The 18,428-nt window shown below is 49.0% G+C and overlaps 1 protein-coding gene across 1 annotated transcript in view; it reads right to left on the reverse strand.

The window, feature by feature from the left end:
- The window catches only part of MAP4 (microtubule associated protein 4), a 105,746-nt gene that overhangs the window by 56,386 nt on the left and 30,932 nt on the right, over positions 1-18,428 (reverse strand). The window contains exons 3-8 of the mRNA XM_086467368.1: positions 9,559-9,690; positions 5,477-5,587; positions 4,739-4,867; positions 4,152-4,226; positions 2,691-2,822; positions 132-935 (exon numbers count right to left, since the gene is read on the reverse strand). Coding sequence (XP_086323494.1) covers positions 132-935; positions 2,691-2,822; positions 4,152-4,226; positions 4,739-4,867; positions 5,477-5,587; positions 9,559-9,690 — 1,383 coding nt within the window. The remainder of the gene's footprint in view (positions 1-131; positions 936-2,690; positions 2,823-4,151; positions 4,227-4,738; positions 4,868-5,476; positions 5,588-9,558; positions 9,691-18,428) is intronic.

Raw genomic sequence — 18,428 nt, forward strand, 5'->3', positions numbered from 1 at the left:
GGCGCATCTGTGCAGCCATCGCTGGGTGCTACCCCGAGTGCCGCCGCTAGTGCCACGCCAGCCTACGGCGGCCTTCCCACACCGCTCGCCAGGCTACCTCAAGCCTGAAGGAGGCTTTCAGGCCCGCTCACCCGCCAGAGGCTTCTCGAAGGGCGACTTGTCTTGCTCGCGAGAAGACTTGGATGCCATCAGCTCTTCAGGTGCAGCAACCTTGGTGTCAGCGGCAGAGACAGGCTTAGCTTCTGCAGAGGCAAACCCAGAATCCATGGCAGGAAGAGGCTTGGCTTCTGCTACAGGAGCAAACCCAGAATCCATAGCATGATGATGGTTGACTTCTGCTGCAGGGGCAAACTCTGCAGCTGCTGCGGCCGCAAACTCAGAATCCACAGCTCGGTGAGATTTCGTATCTGCCGCTGGGGCAAATGCCAGATCCCCAGCACGGTGAGATTCCACATCTGCCGCTGGGGCAAATGCCAGATCCCCAGCACGGTGAGATTCCACATCTGCCGCTGGGGCAAATGCCAGATCCCCAGCACGGTGAGATTCCACATCTGCCGCTGGGGCAAATGCCAGATCCCCAGCACGGTGAGATTCCACATCTGCCGCTGGGGCAAATGCCAGATCCATAGCATAGTGAGATTCCACATCTTCTGCTGGGGCAAACTCCAAATCCATAGCATAATGGGATGTAGCGTCTGCTGCTGGGCTGAAGGCAGTACCCACCACTGGGGCAGACGCAGCATGGACAGCATTAGGAGGTTTGGTTTCTGGTGCAGGAGCAAACCCAACATCCACAGCCTGGAGAGGGCTGGCTCCTGCTGCAGATGCAAATCCAGCGTCCAGAGCTTGCGGAGGCTTGGTGTCTCCTGCAAGAACAGACCCAGCTTTTTCTGCAGAAACGGACAGGACATCCGAGGCAGGAACACCGGCTGCATCTGCGACAAAAGCACAGACATCGACCGAGAAATACAGACTGTAAATACCTGGCAGTGTGGGTTACGAGTAGAGAAGACAGGGCTGTCGCTCCCTGTCCTCCTCCTCGTCTTGCACCAGCACTTGCTCCCCCCGTACACCAGTGCACTCAAGCTGTACTAGCCTTTAGCCTTTATGACGCTCAACGCACCCAAGAGCTTTTCCCCCTACAGCCTCACGTGCCTCGTTTTGTACCCTTGCCTCCAGCGTCAGACATCCCTCTGCTCCTAACGCACACAGCCAAGAGACTCGCTGTTTGTGTTTACAACCCACCCGGTGCCGCGCAGCTGGCAAGAGGCCCGAGCTGCTGGACCCTCCGCGGGCTGTAACGCACCCCAACAGAACACACCCAGGAACCACAACGAGGGGCTCTCCCGTGTCGCAGCACACACAAACTTTTGGGGGCACCTTCCCGAGCCCAGCTCTGTATTCCAACTGCAGGAAGCCCAGAAACGCTCCAGGGGCGCAGGCACTCCGTTTAGCGGCCGTTTACGCTGTTCACGGGAGCGGAGCTCCGGCAGCGGCACTGGCACTCCTGACACAACAGGCGCTGCTGTCAGGGAATCACAACAGCCCTTTTAGTCCTTCATGCCCAGCTCGGCCTCGTTTGTTTCTCACATCCTATCTCCTGAACACCGAGCCGTTCGTTGCAAAATAACGTTTTGTCAGTTCACAGCACAATCAAACCTCTGCATTTTCATAAAATCCCCTTAAAGGAGGTTTTTCAGTCAGTTTCAGTTTAACATTTTGGCTGCCCAGAGGCAAGTTTTTACAAATTATCAAGACCCAGAAGCACTACATTCCTCTTCTGCAGCTATAAATTTCAACAGCCCCAAGCACTACCCACGCTCTGTAATGCAGCATGGTGACCTGAACAGCTCAGATATATTGCTGAGGAGATGTTAAAAAAAATAAAAATATATTTCTAGTGATTGTTTGAGTCACATCTAAAAACACCCTCCCCAAACAATGGAAAAGGTATTAAATCATGAATTAGATACTTAAACTGAAAAAGGAAAGGAACTAGGAAAACAAAAAGGTCCCTTTAAAATAGCACTTCAAGATCCATTGAGATAAAACCAATATTCCAGTGAACAAACCAAAAAGATCCATTATGCACTAGCCCTCATTTGGGTTTTGCCCTTTTTTTTTTTCTTAAAGGGATACAACGATCCTCTCCAAAATAAAATTTAAAGATTGTGATTTTACAGAAGAATGAGACAGTAAATAAACAAATATTTAAAGTAGGATGGATGCTCCCTGGTGAATCATGGAAAGTACGGGAATAAAGCATGAAAAGCCTGGACAAAGACTGGTGCAAAATGTACCACGAGTGACACTGTACACAAATACCTCAGAAATTCTGTTTTAAAAGAGAGTCTTCAAAACAGACAGTTTCTAAGGTATTTATATAGAGCATCAGACTCATGGTACAACCACATTCTTGACACACCTTAACATTTTGCTGGAGCTAAAATTTTGAGAAAGTAAAGAATCATTAAACCAGTCACTGGACTGACACAAGGGCTGGAAGGTCAGGCAGGCTGGCTATTCCTCACCAACACAATTCAGGCATCACAAACCTTCCGTCACAACAGAATTTGCTAACACCTTGCTGTGTTTCCTTCAGAAGAGGCAGTCCCATGTCTTTCCACCACGACAGCTTGCTCAGGAAGGGCCTAAACCCAGCGCCAACCTTTGGACGGGGGCACCTTTACCTGATTTTGGTCCGTCAGTAGCTTCAGGCTCTCCTGGGGACGCCGTCACTGCAGCAGGAACAAAACCAGGAGCCAGCGCTGCAGGGCTTTCCGGTAGATTCGGCTTTATTGCTTCAGTCACGGCGGGGGGCACTGGGCACACAAAACCAAGCGTGATTAGGCACTCGGAGATCTCGGCAAACAGCCTTCTCCTCTGGAGCTGGCAGGATGTGAATCACCCTCTCGAGGTGCTGCCTGCTCTGGGCCGCCTGCCGCGGCAACCCTGATGAGTAACTGCCCCGCTTCAGCGTCCCAGCCGGGTCGCGCAACAACAGAACCGCTTTTTATTGTCAATTTTCAGAAAATTAATTGTGCAATGCTCAGGAAAACACTTGTGTTTTGAGAGAAGCACCTGCTGCGGCAAGGTTTAGGAATGTTCCGTTACAAAGCATCCCCGTTCCACCCTGAGCCCAAGGTAGAGCCACCAGCTCCAGAAACACTTTCCGCCCAGGACCAGTGTTAAACTGCTCCTCTCTTCTTCGCTTGTTCACCCAAGTCGGCACTAAGGACCCCCCTGTGGATTAAGTATCATAATACACACGCAACCACAACGCAACTATGTCTTAGTGGAGCTTCAAAGATTTAATTGTACCCAGAGTCTAAAGATAAGTGGACAGAACACACAGGGTTTGCAACTAGAATTTAGTTTAAAATGCTGTTGACTGTGAACGAGCCAAAGTTACGTTTGCTGGTGCCCTCAGCAGCAGTAAACACGAGGGCTCTGACTTGCCATCACGTCAGCAGATTTGACTCTCGGTGTGTACCAAGACTAGAATCCTTGACAGCAGTAAAGCTTTAGAGTTTCTTTTCAAGAGCAAATTTTATTCATTCTATTTGTTATTTTAGTGTCAAGTACTGCTTGAACACCTATCCCAACTGGGAATTAAGGTACCTGCCCTGTAACGGGGATGCACAGAAGGGAGACACAGTCTGGAGCCCACACAGCTTGCTGCTGAACGTCTTTTTTTTTTTTCCTTCTTTTTTTCCTTTTTGCACACATCTACACCTGCTCAGATAATGCCCCAAAACCCAGGAAAAGGGCACGCTTTCGGTGGGTTAAGCCCTGCTACACGATACGCCCCCAAAAGGGCACGCCACTAATACCTACTGATGGCTGTGCTTGGAGCCGCCTGTATTAAATTTGTTACCCCACATCAGCTGTGAACAGTCAATAAAACGCAGGGCTCTCCCCGCCTTACAGCACTAGACCAGAAAAGGCGTGTTAAGCAAGCCCTCTAAAGCACGCTTTTCCACTCTGAACTGATTTGAGAACCAGCAACAGCGTTTTTCTTGGTCAGGTCCCCCTTCACTTCATTAGTGCCTTTTGTCTCTCGAAAAGGCAGCAAGGAGAGCAGCTCTGCTTCTGCTGCTCAGAAACGCTTTACAGCCAGTTCCTACAGATCAAGGCAAAACTATTTGTACCTGGTGGCTCAACAAAGAAAGAGGCATCCGGTCCCTTCACGTCATGCTGCGCTCCCACCCAGTGTTCTTCAGGCACTACAGAAAACAAACGCAGTCAGTCCTGCCACGAACCCTGCTTCATTTTTTGCAGCTGAAGGTATTGACTCTGCTGCTTTTGGAGTTCATTCTCAGGTAGCTTTTCCGTTCCCTTTAAGAACGGTACCAGAACACCATGTTCTGCTGTGATTACTGGTAGTGAAAGCCTCTATCAGAGTTGTAACCAGCCCCGACCCCAGGATCCAAGAGAGCAGGCTCTTCCCTCAATTATTCTGGGCAACCAGCTCTGCTTGACTGAGCAGGGAGGCTGGACAAGATACCTCCGGAGGTCTCCTTCCAACCTCAACCATTCTGTGACCTCCTAACATCTTCACAACGTTCACACTGAACCAAGAACTGTCACTGCTAACAGGATACTTCCTAATCTTGACTCATTTTATGGATCAGCTCCCCCACCAAGGCTCCCTAGGACGAGTAACCAAAGATTTTCCAGCTGCATACACTTCAAACCCAGCAAGCAAGACAGTAATAGCAAACCACCTGTTTCTTACCTGCTTTGTCTTGCAGAAATTCTGCAGTTGAATCCAGGCCAATGAAGGCTGATGGGTCGAGAGCCTCTGCAGGAGAATACAGGGGCCCCAGGAAAGGTTGTTCAGGTACCATCATAGGTCCATGTGGTGCTAAGGAAAGAAAAGGCCATTTGTTCATCACCACCCTAGGCCTAGTGACTGCCCTCCAAAATTTAAAGTCTATGCAATGTCTGGAAAACAAACTGTTCTGTCCTGCTGACAAGCAGCGTAGATCAAGTCTGTAAGTCGCTCTCTCAGCTCACCTTTACAGACTGCATGGGAAATCATGTAGGCATACACCGTTTTTTAACGGGGTGTAAGACAGTAAGCACAGGCAAATTACTTCCCTTTCGCTGTCTGCTCCTGCTTCCATGAATTCTTGTCAATAATCACTTAAACTCCAATAGTCCAAACACTGCAGACCACTCTGTGGAAAAAGTTCATGTGTTCTTGGTTTCTAGCCATGAAGACAAGAGCCATTGGTAACTCCCGCTCCAGCTCAACTCGCCTAGTTGTCCTGTCTCTTTCTGCCTAAATACACCTCCTGGAAGCAGCTACTGGAACAGCTTTAGGCACCCACACAAAACATTTTAAAGAATCATGTGAAGAGCTTATGTAGTCTGTGCCCTTTGCAGCTTAACAGTTTTCGGTACATGAAAGTCAACAGAGGAAAACCCCCCAAACGTGACCATCAGGAACAAACGCTGAGGAGGAACTTACCATGGATGTCTCTGGAAGCATCAGCATGGGCCATGAACAGCGGCACATTCTTCATGTCAGTAGGAAACGACAAATCAGGCAGGTTCTCTGCTCTGTGCATGCTGAAGGGGTCTGGCAGGAGACAAGAACGAGGCCAGTGTCACCACACAGGGGGAAGAGACGACGCAGAATAAGATTATTTAAAAAAACAAGATGAAGGGGCACCTGACACCACCACCGGACTTCCAAGGGAAAGCTGCTTTCCAGATTATTTACCAGGGGCAGACACCTTCATAATTCAAACTTATGCCCAGCAGTAAAACGCGGCTGCTCAGAGTGCTTCCTCGGGAACACCGACCAAAGCTGAGGTTACGGCTGCTGCCTGGAGAACCCGTCTCCTCCTCTCAAGGAGGAAGCAGCTGTTTGACCGATGGACACAAACAGCTAACCTGAGCCAGGCCGAGCTCTGGATCAGTTCACCTGAGAGCAGGCCAAGGAAAGGCTGCGCAAGCTACATGCTCTCCTCCCCAACAACAGTACACCAGTACAACCCGGCTCACGGGCCAGAATTTTAACCAAGTTACAAGCCAGAGAGGAAGACAGCGCATTTCCCAGCGTCGCAGGCAGGTGAGCAGCCTTCGCCCTCAGTTCCAGACCAGACGCACTGGTGAGGCTGTCGGGATCTTTGGTCCGCATTTGCAGGTTGCCTGGTGTCAGCTTTGGTCGGGCTAACGAGCACCAGCTTCGTTCTGCTTTTGGTCCGTGCCTTAAGTGCCCGCGTCGACGTCATCTGCAAAGGATGGTGCTCCAGGCGCTGAGGATTCAGCAAGAGAGAATTCCATCTCTGCAAGTTCTGTTTTTCATGTGCCCAGATCTCCTTTCTGCTCAAGTAACCAGTGTGGGCATTCAAACCAGACGGGACAGAGAGAACCACCACCATGCTGGGTTTTAGAAGATGGATTACTTAACTGAAATGCCCTGAGTCAGAGCAGGAGATGACCTCACTGACAGAATAAAATGAAGACAAGATGACCCTTCCATGAGTCAGTCGCTGTACCGTAATACAGTCAAGGCCAACACACTGCAAGGGGAAGGAAATGTGGCATTCCTCAAATTATTCTGTAGTTTACAAACCCCTGGATGTGTTTTACGATCAGTGATGAAGCCAACACATCTTGCTGGCCTGTGCCAGGTGCACGTTGCTTTTCTCTCCAGACAGGCACAGCCGAGCAACGAGAGGTTTCGACTCAGGTGGCCTCTTGCAGACAAGGGACATTTCTTAGGACTCTCACACGCTGCACTACCCAGGAGCTGAAGAACTCTCTGTTCCCGAAATGGCTGTCACACACGGATTTTCAGACACTCCACAGATTTCTCCCGGTTAAGCACAATTAAAAGGGATTCAGCTAAAGGCTGTTACTCATTTTCACGTCAGGCATGCTGTCGGCGGGGATGACAGCCAACTTCAAACGTGCACAAGCCCACAGTGCTCCAAGATGTCAAGATCAGGTATGCTGCATGAATTCTTTTATAAATCTATCGGACCATTTGAGATGCCAAGACAACGTCTTGCTTTAGAGTAACTGCAGAAAATTTTAATTTCAAGCTGTTTAAAACAGTATTACCAAGACTAAATAACTGCCTTTTTTCCAAATAAAAAAACCAAACCAAACAAACAAACAAAATCCCCAAACCCACAGAAGAGCATTGAAACTGAAACCAACTTAAAACCTAGAAGAGCTGCCGCTGCTGTCCCCTCCTTGTCCAGCAGTTAGATGATGTGGCAAAAACAGGCAACCCGGATTAAACCCTGTCTCTGCTCTGGGGGCAGAAAGGGGAGACGTGGAAGGAGTCGTGGCTGAACTTCTGCTTCCCCTCTCCACGGATGCTCCAGAGGCTCAGAGGGGGCCTGTGCCCTACCCAGTTTCTAGCGTTCTGGCACCTGGTAAGTGCTGCCGCTCTGCCGAAGACGAGGCGACGCTTCCAGCAAAACCCACCGCAGCTGGCAAGGGAAGGCAGGCGGGCAAGGATACGGCTGGGACACGGCCAGCTCAGGAGGTATCAGCTCTTGCATTAAATGAGCCCTGAAAACAATTCTGTCCTCGCTCAAAACCTGCAGCTTGTTTCGAGCTTTATGAAGCCAGACCAAGGTGAAGAAGCCAAGAGTATCGCTACGGACAGCCGGAGGCAAGCTCGACAAAGCATTTACGGAAGTTTCTTTTCAGCTCACTTCCACAGACACCCGCACCCTTCGCTGTTCAGAGCCGTAGTTCCAGTTTGTCTATGGCTGTGGACTAATAAAAGTAATAACCGCGGGTCATTTAAACAGGAACGCTTCATGTTCCGACACTCACCTGTGGTTACAGTAAGAAATCGTGACACACTCGCGATTAAATGCCTTGCAGCACTTTCAAGGCCTGCAGGCCATGAGATAATGTTTGACTTTTATTCATTCTACACTGCAATAACATTTTTAAAACCAGTCTTTTTATTACAGGTAGTATGTGAAATCTATAGGAACGTTTTTGCTCACGGCTGGTACTTTCCGAGGGCTGGGTCCCACTGCCAGACCCCACCGCAGCGCTGGTAACACAGGACAGCAGAGGCCAGAGCAGACTCAGACGCGCTTTCAGCTGGTCACAGAAGCGGCAGAGCTGGCACTTGCCGTGTTCCTCACCAAGGAAGAAGGAATTATGGCAGTGCTGGCGAGGAGACCCGTTACACCGCCGACCAGAGGATTCTCTCCGGGAGGGAAACCATCCTACTGTTTACCAAAGAGCGTGCCTAAAACTACTTAGTAAACCTGCAGACTCCTGTGAGCCTGCTGTTCACATTTTTCTCCTTCTGCTGACAAGTCCTTAAAGCTTGCCTGTCCTCTCTGATCCTTCTGCTCAGTTATGGGAATCTACCAACCTCTAAGCAGAACCTCTTGTTTGCTCAGTACCAGAAGAGCAGTAGGGAGGAATGCTTTCGCCCTGAAGTACACATGGTACCTTGTGCAGGCACACGGGTGCAAGATACTCTACAGACGTGACACCTAAGGAAACGTGCAATAGATAACCCAGAGTCACACCATTCAGGCCAAAAGAACACTGGGTGATGGGCTAGGTGTGCAGATTGCTCCTCATCAAGTGTGTCATCTGGCTATCGAGCATCACCGCACTGACAGGCCATTCTTTCAGCTAACAAAGCAACGGGAGGGAAAAAAACCCAACAACTGTGGTTTAGAAACCAGTGGCTCTTTTGTTCCCGTTGTTCCATGAATCAGTCCTTACCCTGGTAACAATAGATGATTTCTTCACAGGATCTCTTAGTAAATAGGAGATTGAGATTGCAAGAAAATAATTCAGTAAGCAGGTCTACCGTGCTCAAAAATATATATATATAAAAAAGGGTCATCCTGTTTCACCCAGTATCTTTCCCAGGTTTATTGTCTTTTACAATCTGGGCAGCACATACGTTTCTCACACCCTCCAAGAGCTAGCAAGTCATTTCCCATAAGCTTTCTCAAAAAGGAGAGAAAATTGGGTGAAAGCTGTTAGGTGAAAGGGTATCTTTTTGCAGGGGCAAGTTACACAAGGTTCATCTAATTTTCAAGAGAGTCAGCAGCTACGCAGGCTGCCTCCGGAACAGACTGACCTGCATTGCAGACACAGCGACGTGACAGCTGGAACGGCATTTCCGAGAGCCAGGCAAGACCGGCTCGCAGCTGGCAACAGTTTTGGCGAGGTTTGCACTGAAAGCCCCCGTACCGGGGAGCCGTCAAACTGTGGGAGTCAACCCCAAACTGCTACTGCCACGTGAGCCAGCGCGGGGGGAATCTGCCCCCCCACGCGCCGGGTGCTCTCACCCAGCGGGCTCGCAGCTCCCTTTGTCACCAGCCAGACTGTGCTCTGGGGCAAGTGAGGGGCTCGACGGGCTGAGTTACCTCTGGTGTCAAGATGTTACACATCGCAGGAAAACAGAGCAACTCATCCTAAGGAATGCAGGCGCGAGTACAAGGCAAGAGAACAAATCCCCCCGTAGGGAGAGAGGCTGGGACTCCACGTCACACAGCCGCGAACAGACCCGATGCTACGGTTCGAAGAGCATTACGGTCTTACCAGCCATCTCCATGGGCTTGAACACGGGCTGGGACTCAAAGCACAGGTCTCTGTCATCCATTGTCCAGGAGTCATTGCGATCCAGAAATTCTTTGTAAGACAGCTTTTCATCCATGATTTCTCCTGGGAATACTGAAATTAGAGAAGAAAACGACACAGTCAAAAGTGAAACATCAAACTAAAACATTTAAAAGAGATTATTCCGTGATATGACAACAGATGACACGAACTGTTAGCCAAATCAGAGACCAGGAATATTAATTTGTTACTGCTTTGATCCAACTCTTCAAATATAAGAAACAAAATAATGGGAATTTCTGCACTTGATACACAAGACAGATCAAGGATGGACTCACACGTGAGAGCGCTGTCCTGTGTTCAGATGTTGGACAATCCACACTAGCTCCTTGCACGCATCTTTCAGGAGATTTTCCATGAACGCACGGGCTGGAACAACCCTGAGACCCTGAACGTGCGAGGCTGAGCAAAGCTTTCAAGTCTGTCAATACAAACTGCTGAACACAACTTGCCCATCAGGTCACCGTGGGGAGGAGGGAAAGTCAAAGCCCCTTCCGCTCCTGCCCAGGCATCGACTTGTAGGCGCCGAATCCAATCATATTTACAAAAATGCTAGCAGCACCACAGGCACGCGGTGCCCATAGGATGGTTTTGCTCTCTGCTTTACTAGGAAGACAACCTCCAAATCACTTAAGTAAATAACTTTTCCCTAAATACCTCAACGGCCTTTATTTGTGTACCTTTCTATGTCACACTTCAGCCTAATCTTCCCCCAGTTCGCAACAAAGACAGTTCTCTGAACACACCAACACACTGAAGCCTGATGGTTCATATCTGACCAAGGAAAACGTTCATCTTTCTTTGCTAGCCCTTGTTAAGCCCTTAACCGCACTGAAACTAACCGCCTTCAGCAATATGAGATGTTAGAGTTGAGTATTTTATTACCAAAACCTCGGTAGGTGCCTTTCACAACCAACAAAATGCCCCGCAGAAAAACGCGTGGACATCAAGAAGCTGTTAGCCAACACGAAGCTGTTTCATTAAGGTTTGTCACAAGGAATACCGAAAATAGGCCCATCAGCCTTTTCCCGACGTCCTCACAAGCTGTTGGAAGACGTTTAGAAAACCAAAGCGAGAACGCTGGGCTGTGAGCCGAGCCGCCCTCCAGCAGCAGCGCTAAGCCATGCTGTGGGCTCTCCTCTTCCTCACCTTCTGTACTTGCTTGGGGTTTTTTTATTTAGTTCTCCACTTTTCCCAGTCAGCACCCTGGGATGACCCAGTGGATAAGCAGGAGCCTGTAGCAGCCCCGCCACGATACACAGATGTACGCAACGCTGCCAACAGCCCCAGCTGCACCGGCATCGCCACGCACGAGAGGATTTCACCTCTGCCCTGGGCGGCTGGGATTCAGAGGCCCCCCCGGAGTGCTGCAGGCCTCTTGGGGAGGGTGGTCCAGCCCTGGATATTGGGGGAAGCTTTGGATATGAGGGGAGCTGCACACACACCCCCACTGCCCGCTGGTTTTATCACTTTGGCTTTAAATCACTTCAACACAGAAACAAAAGCAGCAGCTAGTGCTAATGGCCAGGATGGAAAAAGCAGCAAGGCCTAAGTTAAGCTCTCCCCATAAATAAGGGATGTATCAGTGCCTACAGCACAGGAAAGCTCGCTGTAAGCGAGCTAACACTTGTGAGGTTTGATTTACACTTAAAATTAACGCACAAAACCCCCGGAACTTCAGCTGTGTCAACACTGGCTACTCTACTGTCACTCCCTCCTTACTGTCTCCGCTGTTACTGTACAAAGCCCGGGTGTTTCAGCCTTCAAAGACATTTCCAGATGCTGCAGTTGTACAAGAAACACAAACATGAGTCCTGAAGTTTTCAAACAAGACAAACACAGTGGAAAGGCTCAAGCCAAATACCCAGACTAATGATTTTTCAGATTAATTTTCATTTTAAAGAGACCTGAATTTGTCAACTCTTCCACCAACAACATTAGACTTTCAAACTCATTTCCAGTTCCTTCTGGAAAGAAACACCAAAAAAATTTACACAAACTCCTTCTCTCATCCCCTAGTGCAATACGCTACACTCTCTTACATCTCTTTATGCTTATAAAAAACATTTTTAATTTCACTTTGGCTCACAATACTACTTGCAAGACTGGAGCTCGGGAAAGGCACCGACAGCGTGCCTCCAAGGGTATCCCTGAACATGACCCTTAATTCTGTGCAACCCGCAGTTAAAAGCAAAACCAATGTTAACACCGAGAAGGAACAGTACGGAGGAAATAATTGAAAACATGACAGTGGTGTATAAAAGCAACAAGCACCACCTCTTCTAGGAGGGTGAGGTACCAGCTACCGAGAATTCATAGCGAGGTGGATCAGAGACTCATAGAGAGACTGTAAAATTCTAATAATAAAGTGACTGAGCAAGAGTAAGATGAAAGGGGGCTTTTGTGGGGGTTTTGGTTAGGTTTACATCACAAATACTGAAACGGTACCAGCACAAATCAATCAGTGCCAACAGCAATTTCATCAAAGGCTCTCACAAGCACAGGAGGGGACTCAATGAAGTTCGAAACATACCAAAATCCCCAGTTAGTTCATAAATACTGCTTCTCGTAATTAAACTGGAGCTCAGTGCCACACGGCGGCCCCGGGCTCTGAAACTTTGCAAGGTCAGAGGCGCCTGGCGGTCTGCGCGCTCCTACCTGAGTCATTAACAGCAACACACTGGAGCGGGGACTGCACGGATAATCCCCAGGGAAGGCAGAACAATTAACGAGCTTTAACTCCCTGTGAGGCGTGACGTGAAGTGCGGCGCAGCAGACGGGACGGGACTAGGCGAGTGTTCCTCTCCCTGAATTCAGAGGGAGGCAGGGATGGAGTCACCAGGGAGGCAGGGACGGAGTCACCAGGGAGGCAGGGACGGAGTCACCAGGGAGGCAGGGACGGAGTCACCAGGGAGGCAGGGACGGAGTCACCAGGGAGGCAGGGATGGAGTCACCAGGGAGGCAGGGATGGAGTCAGGAGGTTTCAGCCAAGAGCAGCTCGGTTCCCTCGGCAGGACGCTGGCCCTCCCCAACAGCCCCGCGGCCACCTGCTCGTCCTCCAGCTCCGTCCCCAGCCCTGAGCAACCAGAGGGGCTTCCAGCTCCCCGGCTGACCGGGCTGGGGACGCCCCAGGTGCGCGCTGCTCCCAAGGGGCTGAGAGATGCCACACCAGGCGTTCGGTGCTGCGGATGCAGCGAGCCAGAAGGGACTGGATCTCCAAAGGGAAATGAGAGAGACTATTCACGAGGCTGCTCACGGCACCAGGGTTTGAACTTGGGTGTCCCCCAAGAAACAACCAGACAAGTAACACACCAGAAATAAGCTTTTTTCCCCACTGAAATTCAAACTCCAGAGACTGCTGCCCACCAGCCGCAGGTTGGGTACTGACAGGCCGCGACAGGACAGGCACTAGCTGTGGGAAGCCGTATTGTGCTCCCACAGAAGCTGAGGATTGTAGAAGAGCTCCTATTCACATTCTGAGTCAACTAAATAAAACTAAAATACATGCTTTTTTTACCCTTATATCCACTGACGGCCAGAGAATGGGAATTCAAAGTAGTTCTGGTAAATACAAGATCTTCTACTACTTTGCTTCTGCATAAACACCACCAAGAGAGAGAGCTGAAGAATGGCTTTCGAATAAATTCCATTTCTGACCATCAGCAGAGTTATTCCTACCTCTCGTGCTACAACCCTGCAGATGCTACAAGCATCCTAAAGCAGTGTTGATTTGGCAAGTGGATGCTGCTTTTCTGCCAGTGCCTTTTAGCTATTATTCTGCTAAATGACTACATTTGACATGGTTGACTTCAGCAGAGAGGATACAGAAGCTTCCCAGGCCAAGCTTTACGACAGCTCTGCTTCCTCCCTGCAAAGGACAAGGTACAACTGTGTGCAAGCAGCAAGCAGGAACGGTGACACGTGAAGGCAATAACCCCCTCGTGTTCAGCCTCGGCAATGCTGGCTGACCACGGAGTCTGGGGGTAGCTTAAAGGCTGACATTTTAAGCAGGAAATATTTTATTAAGCCAGACAATGATTGTTTAGATTTGCAAAGTACTTGAAGATAAAGTGCCGCTACATGTGTCAAGAGACATTATTATTTATGATTATTTGTGGTGCAGAATAGCAAGGGCTTGGATTATATTTTATTGCAAATTCCTCTGGACAGGAGCCTGTCATTCATTTGTCTATAAACTCCATTTAAAGCCAAGACGACCAGGAGACTGTGAACGTCCTTGTCAGTGTGAGGAAGAGGCGCGGGAGCAGTTAAGAAAATTTGACATGAACTTTGTCACAGATGACTTTAACTGATTTTTGGATTGGACTCATGCTAAATCCGAGCGGCTGCAGAGCACACCTCGATTGAACTCGAGGTACTTTAACTAAATCTGTTAGGACCAGGCTACAAATATGTATTGGCATATTGCTGCTGCTGATAATCTCACAGGGGAAGGACGCAAACTCAGGGTCACAACAGGCAAACCAGAAGTAAAGCCTCCAGTTTGGGGTTGGGTTTCTTTTTAGTAGACAGGTTGCATTCACGCCTTTAAATAAAGAGGAGGGGAACCTCCCTGAGCCACACACCTTGCTGGGAAAGGAACGAGCAGGACAGCAAGGCAGGGAAGTAAGACGGTAAGGGGAAACATTTACACGCGACATCAGGTGAAATCAAACTCCTGTAGCAGCTGTGCAAAACTGTACTGGTATTTGCAAACCCCCAGTGCTAGCAAAAGCCCAAAAGCCCAAAAGCCAGATGAAAGATGATCCAAAAGCAGTTGTGAATTGCCTCTGCCAGATGATTAGAAATGTAAACCAAAGACTCGTGGATTTTTCATACAATATTTTCATAACAGATGCTAATTAAAAAGACAAACCCACAGCAGTGTTGCTTTCCAGCAGAAGAACAGCCGTAAGAAGGAGCCCAGTTGGCTGCTGGAGGCAGCCCAGAGGCCAGCGGCCAGGTCAGGGGCAGGCACAGGGCTTCTGAGCCCAGCGCAGCCCCCGCTCCCCCTGCCAGCAGCGTGCCTCTGCCGAGCCCGATCTTCGCTATGCGGCAACGCCAGCGGAGAGGAAAGATTGCTGCATCCCAGTAAGCACTAGCACAAACCCCCTTGCTCTTCCCAGTCAAAGTGGCTTTTAACACTACTTGCCATACAGCTACAAAGTGGACAATTCCAGCTCATTTGTCGTGCCCACCCCGCCCCAATATTCAGTTCTTCCTTATCCAAGCCACCCGAGAAACGTGATCTCAGGCACAGAGTGCCAAGGACTGTAGAAAAGAAGGTTTTTCAGTTCCAAACCCAATCCTGCAGACCCTCCTAAAACACACACTCTGCATGTGACCTACAAATAAAAGATGTAAAAGCAAACAAAAATGACTAGCCAAGCTCTTCTGACGATCAGCCCTCAAAGTGCCTGTTAATATGCAGCAGCAGCAAATGTACTCAACACAAAATGTAAATTTGACAGATCCCACAAACCTGTAAAGTAATTTTAGCAAGTATTAAAGCTTGCTGATAGTAGAAAATCCGGTTACGACCGTTGATAATGCAAACCAACATAGGATTACAGCTTACAGAGTCTTACTTAAAGGAAAAAGTACCATTAACAACATACTTACAAAGCAAACTTGCCTCTGAAAGTAAAAATATGGATCCCATGCAAGTAGCACCTTCCCTGAACTGATCCCACGGCAGGAGAAAGAGCGCACACATTTAGCAGGGCTGCTGACAGGGTTGATTTGTTTGTTTTATCATCTGCTCTGCAAAGATCAGCACGGGCACATAAGCCAACTCAGAAGCTGATCCATACAAAACAGCACTTCTGGCAACCTGCGACACGGCCGCTCCCCACACGGGCAGCCTGCTGTGCTCAGACCTCCAGAATCACAAAAATAAACCTGCACCCACCAACGTGGAGGACACCACAGCGGGAACTTCCAGCAAGGAGCCCTCTTCGTAGAGGATTACCGTGACAAAGCCTTTTCGCTGCGGGAGATGCTAATCTTGATGGGTCACCGACCAGACCTCTAGCTAGAGGTCAAGCATCTTCAAAAGTAATGAGTCTGGAGCCATGAGATGTCCCTGCCAGCACCAAGCCAAGCCAACAGAAAAAGAGAGGCTTAAGAGCTCCGTCCCTACAGCTGATCTTAAAGCTCATTTGCCCAGATCGCTGCAGGGGTTCAGGACCTTAAATGGACGCCAAGGTTCCCCTGCCGAAATCACCACCGAAGAGCAAGGGTTTCGCCAGTCGGCAGAACAAGCCGTGCTCCGCCATAAATTCTCGGCAATCTCAGAGGAAACGCAAGTCCACCCAGGGCATGGCACACGACTGCCTTTCCAAGGGACTTCAAGGAGCGTGGTTAGACGGCAGGGGCTCGGCAACACGCCGATTCTGATATTCCACGTGAGATTTCAAGCTGTTTCGGTAGCACGAGGCTCCTGCGCGAGGCTCTGCTCTGCACAGAACACACCTCGCGGGACTTTCTTCTCAGTGTTTTACTGTCAGCTTATTTTGTAAAATAGAGCATTACTTAGTTCAGTTCAGAGCAAAGGGTGTTAAACTCACTGTAAACGAGCATGACAGACAAGCTTTGCTAATACCCAAACTCTAAGGGATAAACACAAACAAGTACATGGAGAAGGATGTGGAGCAGCCTACCGAAGGAAGTTCACATATTTTCATCCAAGAGGATAAGAGCTCAAAAAGAAGTTTTTGCATTTAATAAATATATAAAGCACAAAGCTGTCAGCCTTGGTGAAGAAGAATTTTTCCAGACCAGAACTTTCCAGAACCATCAAACTGGATACTTCCCGCCCAGTGACTTTCCTCTGGTCTTCCTCCCCTGAAATACAGGCAACTCCATTTAAACTTTTTTTTTTCCCCCCAATAAAAATCTGAGGGAAATTGAACACTGGACAGGTTACCCACAGAGGTCGTGGAGTCTCCAACCTTGGAGATAACTCAAAGCCCAGCTGGACAGAGCCCGAGCAGCCTCCTCTGGTTTCCCTGCTCTGAGCAAGACGTCAGAGGTCCCTTCCACCCTCCTAAGCCTCCGCAGGCACTTCAGAAGCTGCTTTCGGAGAAAAACACTTCTATCCCTGCAGAAGATAAAAGCTTAACTCTACCAGGAGCTAGTGCTGAAACCAAATCTGGCTGAGATTACTCCAGATACTTTAATTTGCTGCAATGAGAAGCAAATTAAAATCCACCATTGAGTTTGATGGGAAAAAGAAGATCAGGAATATATTACAGGTCCTCAGGAAACCACAGGGCATTTCAGAGGGTGCTGACAAGTCAAGAAGCATTTTATTGCTTTCCTTCTGAAATTCCACGCTGTTACATAATCCGGAATGCTAAAAGAGCTCAGTGCGGACAACTGTCAGAACCAGTATCTCCTAGCTGAGAAGACGCAAAGTCAGTAACTTCAAAGTTCAACACAAGGTTCACATTTTGCCTTAAAAAAAAAAGTCTGCAAGGAAAAAAAAAAAAAAAGATGCAACCGTTACAGTTTGTTGTAGAGCTTTTTTTCCTTACTTCTCCTTTCTAAAGAGACATTTCTTCAGCAGGGATTGCTTCATGATGAATTGGAAGCAAGAAGCGGAGATGGGCAGAAAGCACGCCTCCCACCCACCCACCCACAGCTCTCCTTGCCCTACAAGCCCTGTTTGTCCTCACGCTCCTGCCTCCCCCCGGCAACGTCAGATGCTCAGGAGGTGAGTAACTCGTTACCACAGCTCAGATGTTATTAGGGGAGTCTCACCGATCGCTGACAGCGCTCCGGACCGCAGTGCAGGACACTTCCCCCGGACACTCTCTTTAGACTCCTCCATCCAGAGTGGCACTTGATAGACTCCACACTTTCCAGCAATGCAGGCACTTGAAGGGCTATTTTTAACCAAAAAGCTCTCTAAAGACTCATTTCCACAGCGTTGTCACAGGCACATACAAACAAACCAGCTCTACCTAGAGACTTCTCTTACCCGTCGTGCTCCTCCGAGCAGGTATCTGTTCGGGGAATTAAGAGAACGACACCTGTGTTTTCTGCAGGAAGATGAGAACTACAGGAATGCTGCCGGTGTTACCAGGCGGTTTAAAACTTCAGACACTTGAAGCCTGGTCAAATATTGTCACTTTTGCTATTCTTGGGCTTTTTGTTTGGTTTTTCTTAACGGAGATTTTGGAGAGCCAAGCGATACAACTAAGACAGCTTTACTTGGCGTTCCTTCCTAAAGCCAAGGGCCTTCTGCATATCCTTGGCAGTGAGTATTTCAATCCAAAGCCATGCAAAACCCCCACAAACCTGTTCAACAGGCCCAACACAAGCTGCAGACAATATAAAAGAACATCTCTACATATAGAAACCCCAAAGCAATAGAGCCAAGATTGAGTCAGCTAAAACACTCCCCCCCGCCACGACCTGGCCTTGGACCCAGCCTCGTAATTGAGGAGAAGAACGTACAAGAAGGTATCTGAACACCTTCACCAGGCAGCCTTGCCTAAAATTTATAAAGTTTAAATAAGTAAAATTCTGAGGCAAAAGACTCCCAGCCTGGGAACCGCCGGCTCCTTACGGTGGGCATACAGGGCCTGTCCAAAACCCCGTCTGCTGGCACCGGAGGAGAGCCCAAGAGATGTGAGGACCAGGTGGTGGAGCCTCACCCTCCGTGCTGCCAGCCTGGCCCGGGCTCCTGAGCACAGAGGTCTCACACTCGTGAACACACAGATGGGCGAGTGAGGAGAGAATGACCACAAGTGAAAAAAGTTTTGTTTAAAAAAGCATCACCTGCC

The sequence above is a fragment of the Leptosomus discolor genome, chromosome 6, assembly GCF_034619465.1.
Source record: "Leptosomus discolor isolate bLepDis1 chromosome 6, bLepDis1.hap2, whole genome shotgun sequence".
NCBI lineage: Eukaryota > Metazoa > Chordata > Aves > Leptosomiformes > Leptosomidae > Leptosomus > Leptosomus discolor.